At 46.1% G+C, this 15496-nt stretch overlaps 1 protein-coding gene across 1 annotated transcript in view; it reads right to left on the minus strand.

Annotated features, from left to right (window-relative positions):
- Positions 1–1541: 1541 nt before the first annotated feature.
- mtcl1 (microtubule crosslinking factor 1) overlaps positions 1542–15496 on the minus strand; it is a gene marked incomplete at its 3' end in the record, with an annotated part of 66032 nt that continues 52077 nt past the window's right edge. Inside the window, exons 11-15 of the mRNA XM_080484567.1 lie at positions 14028–14303; positions 12670–12960; positions 11869–11948; positions 10046–11567; positions 1542–1745 (exon numbers count right to left, since the gene is read on the minus strand). Of these exons, the coding sequence (XP_080340693.1) occupies positions 1542–1745; positions 10046–11567; positions 11869–11948; positions 12670–12960; positions 14028–14303 (2373 nt within the window). The remainder of the gene's footprint in view (positions 1746–10045; positions 11568–11868; positions 11949–12669; positions 12961–14027; positions 14304–15496) is intronic.

Consider the following 15496-nt stretch of genomic DNA (forward strand, 5'->3'; position numbering starts at 1 on the left):
CTTATCTCCGTAAATACGAAAGACTATTAGTTTCTCTTGTGGGACATTTTTTAACACGCATCTTATTTCCGACAACTTTGAGTTTTCAGATGATTTGCGTCGTTTCACTGCTCCTCTATGGATGAAGAAAGAAATTGCTTTACATTGTACATAAATGCCCAAAACATTGATTTATTTACTTTTTTTCTGTCTCTGACCTTTGAACTGGCCCGGGGTGATGTTAGTGGCCTTCCTCTTGCGTGACAAGCGGGGAAACATGAGTAAGGTGGCACATGTACGACTGTGATGAAGAGGATTTGACTTCTGGGAGGGAGGGACACAATCTTCTTATTCACGTTCACTGTGTGTGTGTGTGTGTGTGTGTGTGTGTGTGTGTGTGTGTGTGTGTGTGTGTGTGTGTGTGTGTGTGTGTGTGTGTGTGTGTGTCTGCCCCCCCTGACCCACTGTAATCCTGCGGTCTGCACTGTAATCCAAACACACACACACACACACACACACACACACACACACACACACACACACACACACACACACACACACACACACACACACACACACACACACACACACACACACCAGGATCAGCGTCTGCAGCTCTCAGGTCTGATGACAGACGATCGTCTATCAAACCTCCATAAATAAAAACAGCAACAACAGAGGAAGTCTTGTAAATACACATTCATGTTTATTACCATTTAGTATTTACATCAGACAATAGATCGCTTTAGACGTAGACTTTCCAGTTAAAACATTCATCCCCCCCCCCCCCCACCCCGGCCCACATAATCTCTTTTTCTTGTCAAAAGAGAGAGAAAAAAAAAACTTCATATCCAATAGTAACTGTACAAAGACAGCCTGGTAGTTACAATAATTTACTTAAAAAGGGTTCTTATTTTATTCGATGCAAAATCATGAGACAACGTAAATCCATCACGATGAGTTTGATCTTCTCCTGAATGACTACAGCTCGTATGTACATGCACTAAAGTGCTAGTGTTCAAAAGGCATGCAAATATCTCCCCCATATTTGTACATCTGCCTTCCAAAAGTATGCATAAGTTTATCCAGCTCGTCGTCGTCGTCGTCGTCGCCCCTCCTCGTACGGACGAACGGTACAAAAAAAAACCTTAAATAAAAAAGGACGTCAGCATCGGAAATGACATCATGCGTCTCTGCTTCAGACCCGATGAAGCAGGACTCGTTTGTTTGTTTGTTTTTAACTTGGCAAAAAAGAAGAATGGAGGCGAGGAGGACTGGACGAAGGAGAAATGTTTCAAAGAAAAAAAGGAAACGTGAGAGGAGGTGTCAAGGTGCAGGGGCAGAAATGAGTTGAGACGTGGAGCGGCGAGTGACTCAGGTTCAGGCACCTCTGATGGAAAGTTTGTTTTCCTTTTGGACGATTTCAGTTTCAGGTTCGTCCAAAAAGAAGGTTCTTGATGGTCAGCTGGTGCTACTGGGTGGGACCCCCCTCCTCTCTCATGGTCCTGGGGGGGAGGGGGGTGTTCTGAGGTACTGAGGGTGAGAGGAGGTAGAGGACGGCGTCACGCCGGCTCCTCCCCCTCCAGGATGATCCTCCGGCGTCCCGGCGGCGGGAAGGTGAACCTCCTCCGGGAGGCGTCGCTCCACCTGGGGGAGGAGGAGGGGGAGCGGCCGGCCCAGCGCGAGGGGGGGCGGCGGTTCGCCGGGCGGGCCGGGCGCAGGAAGCAGGAGTCCAGGGGAGGAGCCACCGGAGAGCGAGGGAGGTCCTGACAATGAGAGGAAGCTGTCAGCGAGGAGGAGGAGGAGGAGGACGAAGTTTAAGAGGAAGAGGAGGAGGAAGAAGACTAAGAGGAGGAAGAGGAGGAAGAGGAGGAAGAGGAGGAAGAAAAAGAGGGAGGAGAAGAGGGAGGAGGAAAAGAGGGAGGGGGAGGAAGGAAGAGGAGGAGGGGGAAGAGGATGAGATGAAGAGGATGAAAAAGGGAGGAGGAAAGAAGAGGAAGTGGAGGGGGAAGAGGAAGAAGGAGGAGGAAGGAAGAGGGAGAGGAGAGAGAAGATGGGGAAGAGGAGGAGGGAGAGGAAGCACAAGAGGAGGAGATGAAGAGGATGAAAAAGGGAGGAGGAAGAGGAAGATGAGGAGGAAGCTAGACGAGGAGGACAAAGAGGAAGATGAGGAGGAAGAGAGAGGAAGAAGAGGAGATAAAGAGGAAGAAATAAAGGGAGGAGGAAGGAAGACGAGGAGAAGGAGTAAGAGAAGGACGCTAGAAGAGGAGGAAAAATAAGGAGGAAGAGGAGGAGAAGAGGAAGAAGAGGATGAGAAAGAAGAAAATGGAGATGATGAAGAGAAGGAGGAAGAGGGGGGAAAAGGAAGAGGAGGAAGAAGAGGAAGAAAAATCGGGAGAAGGAAGGAAGAGGATGAAGGGGAAGAGGAAGAGCAGGAGGAAGAAGAGGAGGATGACGTCTGCAGGTGTTTAAAAACAGGTGAAACAAACTGAAAAAAAATAGACGACAAGAGAAAAAAGTAACGACGTCAAAGAGACGATGAAGGAGAATGAAGAACTAACGTAGGAATCGTTTACGTGACAACGTTTCACATGGAAACGACTTGACTTTGCCCTTTCGTTTCGGAGACGTTTTACATGGCAACATTCTGAAAACGACGTCCGTTTCCATGGAAACGGCAGAAACACTGAAAACGACGTAGTTTTCCTCTTGGGCCACTAGTGGGTGCTGATGTTAGTATTTATAATGAAACCACACACACACACACACACACACACACACACACACACACACACACACACACACACACACACACACACACACACACACACACACACACACACACACACACACACACACACACACACACACACACACACACACACACACACACACACACACACATGCAGCAGAGAACAACGAGCTCTGAACATTAACAATGAAAGAACAAGACATTCTAGTGGACAGACCATCAGGTTGGATTGTTGCTACAGTATTACTGTACAAAACACAGTATTTTTCACCTTCGCCAACAAACGTTTGGCCAAATGTTTTGTTTTTGTGGATTTATTAGTTTGTCTGTATGTATTTGACCAACTTTTCAACCAAATCAACCCGAATCCCATGAATTTCTCATCATCAAAGGATCAATCCAGGAGATTTTGGGACGTTAACGGCAAATCGCTTCCCAATAAATCCCAACAAACTGCGTCAAACGTCCCAAACAAAGTGGATGAGAGCGGCGCCTCATGGAGGCGGTCAAAGGAGATCAGCTTCCGTTGCGCCATGGATGTGAATTTCACAAAAGCTATTCACCTGATTTGCATGAAACTTTCTGGTACAAGTTGTTTTCATCCGATGATGGTTTCTTTAAATTTTGAGAGCGATTGGGTCAAAGGTCGCGAGAAGGTAAAACGTATTTTTGTCATAACGGCAAAATGTTCTGTTTAAAATTCCTTATCCTCTGATATGCCACATGATGCAGTGACGTCATCACCCTGGTTAGTGGTGGTGGTGGTGGGGGGGGGGGTCAAAGGTCAGGGGGGGGGGGGGGGGTCAAACAGAAATTGTAAAATGTGTTTACATCAGTGTCAAACAGTGACAACATGAAGCGATTCAAACAACCAGGACAGATGACGAGAGGAGTGGTGGATCACATAACCTTGTAACAACCTGGTTTCCATGGTGACAAATGTTAGTGACGGTAGTGCCGCTCTAGTGCCCATTCTAGTTTATTCCGTTTGTGATCAGCAGAGTGAATTCAAACCTAAAGACTGTGACGTTTACGTTGATGTTTGAGTGTAACCTCAGTCACAGTTCTGCTCTCCAGGGCCGAAAACTCAAACCGAGCCCGGAAAGACGCTGAGAAGAGATAAAAGTGAGACGGTTTGTTTCCCTCCCGCAGAACGATGTCCGGGAGATGACCGAGTGAACCGTCACACCGCCGGCCGGCGCTATAAATAGACGGGTCTCCTGGCGTCAAGAGTTCATCTGAAGGATGAGCGCAAAAGCAACAGTCTTCTAAGAGGATGAGGTGGAGGAAAAGTAACTGATGGATGGACGGACGACCTGCGGGGGAATCTTCACCAACAGGTAGAAAAACAGACGGTAAATCATCTGATGGTGACACAGCGGACGGATCAGAAACACATGGAACGGCCCGGCTGGTGGGTTAATACAGGATCTCCTCTGAGACGCTGACTCATCACATCACATAGAGCCACAGGTCAACAGGTCATGCAGCGGTAATCTACACAGGAAGTCAGAGCGACGTGGACCTCACACTACCACGTCTCAGTAGATGCCTGAAAAGAATAAAATCCACCTTAAAACATCTTTGACACAGTCGTGAAGAAGAACCGCAGCCCAAATATCAAACACCGGAAACATAAACTTCATGTAGATGAAGCTGAATTACCTCAAACTCAAGGAACTGAACGATTTGTGTTTCGATGTTTGGCGCCGGGAGGAATGTCACATTGTAAAAATGTTGCTGTTAATGTCCATTGCAGTCGACGGTGCAGTAAAGTGAAAGTAAAAACATCACTAGAAGTAAGTGATGAGCTTTAATCGTCTTCGCCAACCAACGTTAGGGGAAGTGTGTTTCTGTCTCTATTGATTTATTGATTTGTACGTATGTTTTTCTTTTTACCAACTTTTCACAAAAACTCTTACATGAAATCTTCAGGGATGATTTGTCATCATCTAAGGACCGATCCATTCGATTTTGGGACGTTAGCGTTTAACTGTTTCGGAATAAATCCCCCCCAAAAAGGAGATAAAAGGAGATCAGCGTCTGTTGCCATGGAGACGCTCCCTGCTCAGTGTTTCACACAGTGATGTAGCTTCCTGACGTATATTTACTGACATGAAAACGCAAAAACGATGTGTTTTCACTTGAATCTAAACAAGGTCTAAGGGAGGTGAGCCATCAAACTTCCTGTTTATATATTTATTTATATTCATCTCATAATCTGATCATGAGATTAAAACTGACCCGTTGGTGAAAAGGTGTTTTGTTTTTACTCTCTTAAAGGGCTTGTTTCAGTGTTTAAAAAGTGTGTTGCTCCAACCAGCCAATCAGGAATCAAACCCTATATAGTGTCATCGGGGGTTCAGCCAATCACAATCAAGGTAGACCCTCCCTTTGACTCCTCCCACAATCAGGCAGCTCTGCTCTGGCACATGGCACCACGAGAGGAAGTACTTCCTCCTCTTCCCAAGATGGGCATGTGTGGGCGGAGCCAGTCCAGCTCACACAGACACAGCAGATTCTGAATGCAGCTCCTAGGATCCAATATTCAAATGGAGGAAAATCAAGGAGGAGCTAGAAACTTAGAATACTGAAGGTTTCTGGAGCGACCAGACCAGGAGGAGGAGGAGATGAACATCTGGAGGATATGACAACTTTAAATCTATACATTTTGATTAAGAGGGAAATAAAAACTGTCCAGTGCATCAATCTCAAAGTATATCTCCTTAACTTCGTCTTACTGAAGCTAAAATAGAGTGACTTATTGTTTCAATCTGTTTTTGTGACTTTATCGTAATGATAAAAGGTCAAAGTTCCATATTTCACCCATCAGACTTTGTGGTTCATCAACTGTGCAAAAGTGAATCTGAAGGTGGATTTTTTTCCTTCACGCACGCAAAACATGGATGAAAACATTGAGTTAGTTTTCAGTGAAGGACCGGTGAATCTCGGAGAGATCGTTATCGTGAGAGGAAATGGTGAAGAACTGTGGTAGGAGGAGGGAGAGAGAGAGAGAGAGAGAGAGAGAGAGAGAGAGAGAGAGAGAGAGAGAGAGAGAGAGAGCACCGTGCAGACACAGCAGAAAGTCCACATGGTGAGATGAACCTGGTGGAAACAGCGTTAGAGGGAACCGGTGAGGCCGGATGGAGACCAGAAGAACCACCAGCAGCCTGCGATCGAGTGAAACCACCGAAACCAGGACAGCTTCTGGCTCCAAGTGTCCAAACGTCCAGAACCAGACACAACGTCAAGACGCTCCGGGCCAATCTGCTTTAAAGGACCAAACTGCTGTTTGTTGATTGATTCATCTTTACGGTGGCTTGTAAATAAAATATTGATTCTCCTCGCAGATTTCCACTTTTTGTCAAATTGATTGAGATTTCATGTTCAAGACAAGGTGAAGTGGAAGGAAACCGACACTTGGTTTTCACTTTTCTTCTTTTTTTTTTTATGATAAATTAAAAAATGAAAAGTGTTCAAAAGTATTCTAAATAAAATCCAGGTAAATTCTGAGACTTTAGAAGTAACTAGAGTCCCAGGTGTGTGAAATATAATCTCATTTTAAATCCAGCTGTTCTGTGAAGGCCTCAGACGGTCATTAGAGACGATTTCATATGAAAACACCAAACTTCAGTTTGGTTTTGAGAATCCGTTCATACAATAACGGTGTTCGGAGCCACTGAAGCTTTTTAAAAATGGCTCCCCAGCTGGAACTTTTTGAAAACACTCCAACTCTGTGTATTTATTTCGCTAAATGAGGCTCGACAGATTGTTGAATCAGGATTGATGAAGACGTTTACAAGCCAGACTCTTCAATTTATTTGTAAAATAAACATTAAAAAAAAACAAAAGAATAACTTTCTTTCCACCTCATACTGTGTTGGTCACATAAAATCCCAATAAAGCACATTTGTGGTTGCAATGTATGAAAATCAGCTCACTTTAGCTGCACGATTCAGTTTTGTAAGAATTAAAACAAACCCTGGAGCCTTCAACCAACTTCCAATGAGACTCTGAATAAAATCTGAACAACAAGATCTTTTTAACAATTTTTTAGCCTTTAAAAAGGAAAAAAACAAAATCGCCAATCGCACCAAAAAAGAAAACCGCAGCTAAGTTTACCAGCTTATCAATAACAACAGCTCAACCTCCCAAAACAGTAGAAATGATAAAATAACTACATCGACACTGAGAGAAGACACATGAAAATCCCACTGCAGGTCCACGGAGCCTCGATATAACACTAAACGCAGTTTCTCTTTTTCCTTCGATCCATCCAGTCGTATCAGTCAGTTTTTAGTTTCTGTACAGATTAAAAAAGTCAGGAAAATTGTGTTTGGTTGATTATTATTATTTTCATTATTACAATATTTATTTATTTATATACCATTTTCCTTTCATCTCCACTCTCATATTATTACTGGTACCGACATCTTGTATTATTCTCATTTCTCGTGTTTTTGTATTTATATTTTCTTTTTTTTAAATGTTTGAAATAAAGATCTATACCATTATTATTATAATTATTATTAATATGACTGATAATGGAGATTAAGAAAACAAAAAAGCAAACTCTAAAATCTTTACCACTGAGCCGTTCAGTCTGGAGAATAATGGAAGAAGACTTTAGGATTCGTGCCGACGTCTCAGGATTGCCATCAAAATTCAATAAATTCTCTTAAAGATGATTTTCATACTTGTGTCGGTAAAGAAAATGCGACTACAACCCAACAAATGGTTTTGGAAGTAATGAAAGTGATTCATGAGTTCATGGGCGTCAACATGCCAAAACACCAGCGTGGTCCTTTAAATAAATAAATAAATAATAAATAAACAAAAAGTAATGATCCACCAAACAAACGGAGCATGCACGAATCGACACGAAGACACAGTCCGATGGCTGACACACCGTCACTCTGCTGTCCTGTGAAGCATGCATGGATGGGAGGAGGGGGGGGGGGGGTCGTGAGGTGAGCGGTCCCTGTGGTTGGTGAAGCCACCGCCACCCGGAGGTCGAGGAGGAGGAGGAGGAACTTACATCACGGAGACAAGCAGAGTTAGAGTCCCCAAGGAGTTGTTAGTATGACAGTGTGGTTCTGGATCTCAGGGGGGAGGAAGGAGAGATACAGGGGGGGGGATAGAGTAGGACATATTAATAAAGGAAAAGAGGAGACACACTTAAGATCAGAGGGAGAAATCAACAGGGCGGATTTTATAAAAATATTCACTTTGGACCTGTAAGAAACACTGCTGAGGCCTGTACTACCACGCTGGATCCTCTCTTATCTAGGTAACTTCAGAGTAACTCTGGGTTTCTGGACTACCACCCTGGATCCTCTCTTATCCAGGTAACTTCAGAGTAACTCTGGGTTTCTGGACTACCACGCTGGATCCTCTCTTATCCAGGTAACTTCAGAGTAACTCTGGGTTTCTGGACTACCACGCTGGATCCTCTCTTATCCAGGTAACTTCAGAGTAACTCTGGCTTTCTGGACTATGACGCTGGATCCTCTCTTATCCAGGTAACTTCAGAGTAACTCTGGCTTTCTGGACTACCACGCTGGATCCTCTCTTATCCAGGTAACTTCAGAGTAACTCTGGCTTTCTGGACTACCACGCTGGATCCTCTCTTATCCAGGTAACTTCAGAGTAACTCTGGGTTTCTGGACTATGACGCTCGCTCACGTCTGACCAGGATAAATCACCTGGTAACTTACGAGTGTCTGGATCAGTCAAACCCAGGAAACAGAGAGATCCTGGATATGTTGATCACAGTTCGTAGTACAGGCCTCAGGAGAATCACACAATAACAACAACAACAACAACAACACATCCAGGTCCGGTAAAAGCTGCACTGCACATCCTCACAGTTTAAAAATTCAATCCTGTCACATAAGTCAACCTCTGCACAGCAGCAGGAAACATGGCTGAATTACACATGTCATACTAAATAATGGCGTCAAAACGGAGTCACGTCTGTTGCTCACAAACTCAGGACCCGTTCAGCTTGTTACTGACTAACTGTCAAATAAGTCCTTCTTTTAGTGCAGGAGAATTATTAGGGACTGAGCCCGGCCTGGAGGCAAGGACCCGATTGTAACTGTAATATTTCTTCTTCTATTATTATTATTAGTCTTTTGTTCTGATACTGACGCGTTATTGAGCCCAAATTTGACCCATAAAAACACTCAAAAGCTCCCCAACGTTTTCATGTTCATCAAGACTGGCGAAAAATGTAAGACAATATAAAAATGAATGCCCAGAGTGCCAAAATCTGCTGTCTAGCGCCCCCTAGATACACTAGAAACGGCCACCATAGCCTGTAGGAATGTTGTAGGAAAATCAAACCAAAACTCAATTGTTCGTCTCATCAAGGCTGCTTGAAGCTTTTATTATTATTATTATTATTATTATTATTATTATTATTATTATTATTATTATTATTATTATTGTCATTGTTATTATTATTATTATTATTATTATTACTGTTAACTGTTGGCAATCACAGATAAAAAAATTCAATAATAATGTCTTTATGGTCTTTATATATAATCTGCAACCGTCACAATGGTTACAAACTAATCCTCTCATTATAATAACATGTAAAATAGCAAACCTGAAAATAGTGTTTGCTGCATCAATTTAATCTTTTCTGTGCTTCTATGAGTCACCGTAAAGCCCGTACATAATAATATCCAATAGTACTCGTGGTCTGTTTCAGGGCCCGTTTCCATGACAACGGTGCTTGGAGCCACTGAAAACATATGTTTTTAAGAAAAGGCTGCCGAGTTGGAGCCGATTGGTTGAGTCGGGACGGTGCCGCCGTCTGAGGCCTCCAGAGGAAAAAAGATGAAATCACTTCAGAAAGTCCAACTTTTTAAACTCCTGGTTGAAGGTTTAATCGGAGCGTGAGAGTGACGAATAATTATGTCGCTTCGCAAATGGGATTCTGCTCAGTGCATAACGGAGGGAGAGTTAGAGCGAAGAAGAGGAAGAGGGAGAGGAAGAAGAAGAAGAGCGAGAGAAAGAAGAGGGAGAGCAAGAAGCAGAAGAAATCGTTGCAGCAGAGGAGGAAACCTCGGAGTTTCAGCGGGAAACAGAAAAGTTGAGGCGACTGAGGAAGATTAAATATTTCATCTTTACCATTTCATCACACAGTTTTTTCCATCTGAGAAAAAAACATCAACATTTCAGTGATTGAACAAATTTCCTTTAAATCTTCGATCACCAGGAGCTGAAATCCTCCGTCAGACTGATGAAACATGGCCGCCACAGGAAATGAGTGATGAAGCTACTGATCCTCTGTGTGTTTACCTCCATACATCCGGTCGGCGCCCGGTCCGGGTCGGCCTGCCTGCTGCCGCCGCCGCCGCCGCCCGGCGCCCCGGCCTGCAGCCGTCGCTCCTCCCGGAAGCTCTGCTCCTGCAGCTTCTTGTTCAGGATGCGCGCGGCGTTCTCGGCCAGCGTGTAGCCCGGCGGCGCCGACAGGTCCTGCCGCACGCTGACCGCCTCCGCGCCCCTGTCGCCCTGCGTCTCCGCCGCCAGCTGCACGGGGCTGGGCGAGCGGCCCCGGGGGGCGGCGCGCTGGCCCTCGGTGGCGAGGGCGGCGTGCGCCGGGCTGGGCTCGGCGGTGGGCGGCGGCGTGGGGCGCGAGCGGCTGGGCGACTTGTTGAACTTCTGCATGGCGTCGAAGACGACGGGCGTGTGGTCGATGATGTTGAAGAGGCTGGACAGGCCGTCGTTGATGGTGGTGTGGACCGGGCTGTCCCTCGTGGTCGTGGAGCGCGCCCACGCCGACTCGCTGTTGCCCTTCTGCGGCGTGGTGGGCGTCGGCGCGCGGCTGTTGTTAGGCGGTTCGGTCTTGTTGGACGTGGACAGTTTGCGCTGGAGCTTCGGCGAGCCGTACTTCGGCGAGCAGCATGGCCGCTCGAACTTGCTCTGCACGACGGGGGAGTACTGGACCTTCCTGGTGCTGCGGGACGGCGAGGACACCGGCGTGCCGCCGCCCTTCGGCGTGAGGCAGCGGTGCGGGCTGCTGGTCAGGTTCCTGAGCAGGTCTGTCTGCAAGCCCACGCTGATGGTCTGTGTGGTCTGGGTGCCCCGCGTGGTGAACCCGTTGGTCTGGCACGCCGTTTCGCGGACGGCGGGCCCCGGCGGCGAGCGGATGGCGTTCCTCACCGATATGGCCACCTCCTTCATGTCGTCGCTCATGTTCCTGGAGAGCTGCAGCTCCAGCGAGGAGGCGTAGCCCACCGTGGGGCAGAGCGGAGACGGGCTCGGAGAAGTCCTCAGGCCCCCTCCCTCCAGGAGGCACGGCCACCTGGCGCCGCCGAAGACCTCGTCGGGCCCGCTGACTCCGCCCCCCGCCTCCCCGCCGCCCCTCGCTTTGGTCCCCTTGGCGTACAGGAAGTCTGGGTCCTGGGCAGTGGTGTGCTCGGCCGTCCCCGGCCTGGTGGGGCTGTGGAGGATGTGGACCCCGTACTGGTCCAGTCCCACCGCCGCTGCGGCGCCGTTGCCCCTCAGCGGCGACTTGTGGCATGGCTCGGGGCTGCTCAGCGTGCTGGTGGTCAGGGTGGCGCTGGTGGTCAGGAACCAGGACGCTGGCTGGAATGGATCGGGAGCAGGTGGGTCCCCCTCCCGGAGGAGGCCGGCGGCGGCGGGGGAGGGGAAGTCCCAGCCCTTGTTGTTGAACTCCTCGATGTACTTGAGGTCGTCCGGCGAGAGCGGCGGCGTGACGTCATCCCGACCCGCGTCGCCAGACCGAGTCTTATCGGGGAGGAACGGCGAGCTGTCCATCAACCGCTGGAAGTCGCTCATGGAGCACACCGACTTCGCTCTGGAGGACACACACACACACACACACACACACACACACACACACACACACACACACACACACACAAAGGTCACGAACTAAAATAAAAACCTTGAATTTGCTTATATAAACCGTATAAAACAGATTTTTTATCAAAAGCAGCTCCATGTTTTTTTTTCAGTTTATAACGGCCTGAATTATTTAACAACATCGTGACCTGAATCTCTCCGGTTCCATAAAAGAAATCTTCCCAAATAATCCACCGGGAGGAAAATCTGTGACTCTGTACCAACAAGCAGCAGAAGAATGTGGACGGTCTCACCTGAGCAGACTCCCTCCCTCCCTCATGTCCTCGTCCAGGTACGCAGGAGCGTCTTCACTCTCTGAAAGCTCGTTCAGAGCCTGAAACACAGAAACATCAAGTCAGATCCTTCATTTCATCCAATCAAGAAAACTAAATAAAACACATCAATGGATGGAATTTGGTTCTTTCAGCCCCACGAATCCTCTTGGTTCATTACTTAAAGCTTTTTAACACTAATTAAATACTCACATTTACGTACTGATATTTTTCATTGGCCAGTTTTAATCCATTACTTTTTTAAGACATGAAAGTAGCAAATTGTGGCGAAGAGCATGGGTGATGCAAATGTCGACATTTAAGGAAAATAAATTACGACTGAGAATGAAAACAAACTAAATCTCAGAATAATAGATTCATAAAATCGGACGTTTTTATTATCTTCTATTTCATTATTTGCTGATTCTATACTATGTGACTATGTTAAGAAAAGTTCTGTACAAGTCAAATGTCTTATTATCATCATCATCATTATTATTATTTCACTCTTTTATAACCAAAACTGCTCGATTATCTTCCTGCATCTTTTTGTCAGGAAGATTAAAAGTAAAGAAAAAAGTTGCAAACGTCTTCGTTTCTCTACTAAAACAGTTGACAAAATAATGACCTTGTTAGTATTAAACAGTATTTTAAAGGATTTCGTGTCTCATGTCAGCAGTTTAGACGTTAAGTCACAGATTAAACGGGATATTTAGACTTTTAAGACTTCTCTAAGGAACGCTGAGATGCGCTCATTTCTCTGAGTTCTCCGCGCGGCCTCACCTCCGTCATGCAGGGGAACCTCTTCTCGCTGTCCAGCCCGGACGGCGCCGGGACCTCCAGCCCGCTCAGGGGGTCCAGCGTCAGCGCGTCCAGGAACAGGTTCTCGGTGGGGCCCTTCAGCCTCACGGCGGCGCCGCCCTGCTCCTCCAGCACGGCGTCCGAGTCGGAGTGGGAGCGGGTGGGGGGCGGCGGGACGGGGGCGGAGGTGCAGGGGGAGCGGGCGCCGCAGGGTGAGGTCTCCTGGGGCGAGAACGCTCCTCTGTGGTCCTTGGCGTTCAGTTCCCTCTGCATCTGGACGGGGGAGGAAACGAGAGTCTGAGAACGACGAGGGAGAACATGCAAACTCTCAGAAACGACCCCGGCCGGAGCTTTTCACCCCACAATGCCACCACCCGGTCAGTGTCAGTGATTCTGTGGAATCTACTGCTTTTTGTCTGAGGAAGAAGAACCTTCATCCTCCTCGTTACTCTTCGTCTGATGACCTGAGCTTCATCGTAGCTGCAACATCTCCGAATAATGCATCGCCGCTTCCTGCGCCGCGCCGCCGGTGCGTCAGCACTTTTCCTCTGCCGAGCCGGAGCCGCACTTAAAGACGGTTTTTAATAGACGTATAGGTGTGAATCTGACATCGTGTCCTTAAGTGATTAAATAAATATTATTTTGTTTACCGTCCTCGCTGTTCTCCCTTGCAAGGAAGAGTCTAACTTACATTAAATCCCGTCACGCCTCTCCGTTTATCCAGACAAAAAAAAGGCCATAATGGATTTTCACATGAGGCGTAATGGTTTGAATCAGGGGTGTCACAGTCATTTTTTGTGACTGGGGCACATATAATTTAATCTAGAGTGAACTGGACCGGTAAAATAGTGCAACAATAACCTTTAAGAGAGAGACAGCAGAGCTGCCTAATTGTGGGAGGAGTCAAAGGGAGGGTCTACCTTGATTGGGATTGGCTAAACCCCCGATGACACTATATAGGGTTTGATTTCTGATTGGCTGCTGGGAGCAACACACTTTTTAAAACCTGAAACAAGCCAGGGAGAGAGAGGACAGACTGTCTTCACTTCTGGGACATCAGTCCAGGTATGGGGACGATTAGTACTGCTGGAGAACCTTTAGAAAGGAAATTTTGCAGAATATGACCTCTTTGAATTTAACCTATTAAAGTTTTTCTTTGATGTGATGCAGAGTAAACGTGATGAAAATGTTGATATTTAAGCAAAAAACAAAACAATTACGACTTAAACTGGTGCAAAATACAGTGAAATGTCTTCTGTAGCTGATGCATTCTGGGTGGAAACACTTTAGTGAGATCTTCTTCCTCTTCCTCCTCCTCCTCCTCCTCCTCCTCCTCTCACCCTCTCCATCTTGCGGTGGAGCTCCCTCATGCTGCCGTCCCACTCTTGCCGCTCGCGGTCGAAGTGCTCCAGTAGCTCCGCCCTCTCGCGGCTCCACCTCTTCTCTCCGTGCTGCAGCTTCCAGCGGAGGTCCAGCGACGTGCTGTGGCTCGCCGCCAGTAGGCGGCGTTGCTCCTCGCGCTCCTGCTTCAGGGCCCACTCGGCGTCGTCGGCCCGCCGCCCTTCTCCTCCCTGAGCTTCTCCTCGCACCTTCGACCGCTGCTCCTCCTCCTCCTCCTCCTCCTCCTCCTCCTCCTCCTCTTCCTCCTCCTCCAGCTGCTGAAACAACAGACGTCATCACGTTTTACACACGATCAAATGTTGATGCGGCATCGTGTGGCTTCAAACTCATTTCAGTCCATATTCATCTGGAGTGGGCCGAACTGGTACGGTAGTGGCATAACAACCTTTAAATTTACATTTTTATAGCTTTTCTTCTTTGTGGCGAGTATGTGTGATGAAAATGTCTATATTTTCACATAAAACCAAACAATTACTACAGAGAATGACGACAATCTCAACATAAACCCAATTTTACTGAAACCTTCTGGTGTAAAACACTTTGAAAAGTCAAAAAAAATCGACATTTTCTTTGAAACTATTATGATTTGCTTGGTTTGGCGGCTGGATTGGAGCCTCTGGTGGGCCGGAATTGGACCTCGAACTTTTAGTTTGACACGCCTGATCTAATAACTAACATTATGGAACAGAATTCAAACAAAAAAAAAAATCCTTTCAAAATGTAAAAACGGCAGCTAATAATGTAATAACATATAAATAATATGGGATTTCTTGGAAATTAAAGCTTTTTTTGGAGGTTTTGTGAAGTTTCCATCGTCTTCATTTTTACTCATTCAGGATACAGACGGAGCAACATTATCAATTATGATAAAAACAAACCATTTAAATGTTTTATTACATTTTATTTGATAAAAATTGGGGTCATTGTTGCAGGGCTCTAACAGGGGTCAAACCCAGTTCAGTTAGGGGCCACATGCAGCACAGTTTCATCTTGAGGGTAAAATCGAGCCACAATTAACCCTTAAATTTAAACTTTTAAAGTTTTTCTTTGTTGCGGCGCAGATTAAAACGTCTATATTTGCACAAAAAAAATAAGAATTACTACAGAAAATTACTACAATCTCAACATATAGTTAATTATATTCATGCAAAATACAGTGAGATGTCCCATAAAACCAGCTGTTGCATTGTGGGTGTTTTTATAAACTCACGCCGTCAGCGCGGTTTTATATTATAGTTTTTCTGTTTAATCTTCATATCAGCTGCTTTAAAACATTTTGTTTTTTCACACTTAGCTTACAGTCATTTGTTTGTCTATTAATATATTTCACAGTAGAGTGTTCATCTTTTTCTGTATGAGCCATATTTTTCTGGTATATTCTATATTTTGGGTCATTTTCCTCTTTTAT

The sequence above is a fragment of the Lipophrys pholis genome, assembly GCF_963383615.2.
Source record: "Lipophrys pholis genome assembly, chromosome: 1".
Lineage (NCBI taxonomy): Eukaryota > Metazoa > Chordata > Actinopteri > Blenniiformes > Blenniidae > Lipophrys > Lipophrys pholis.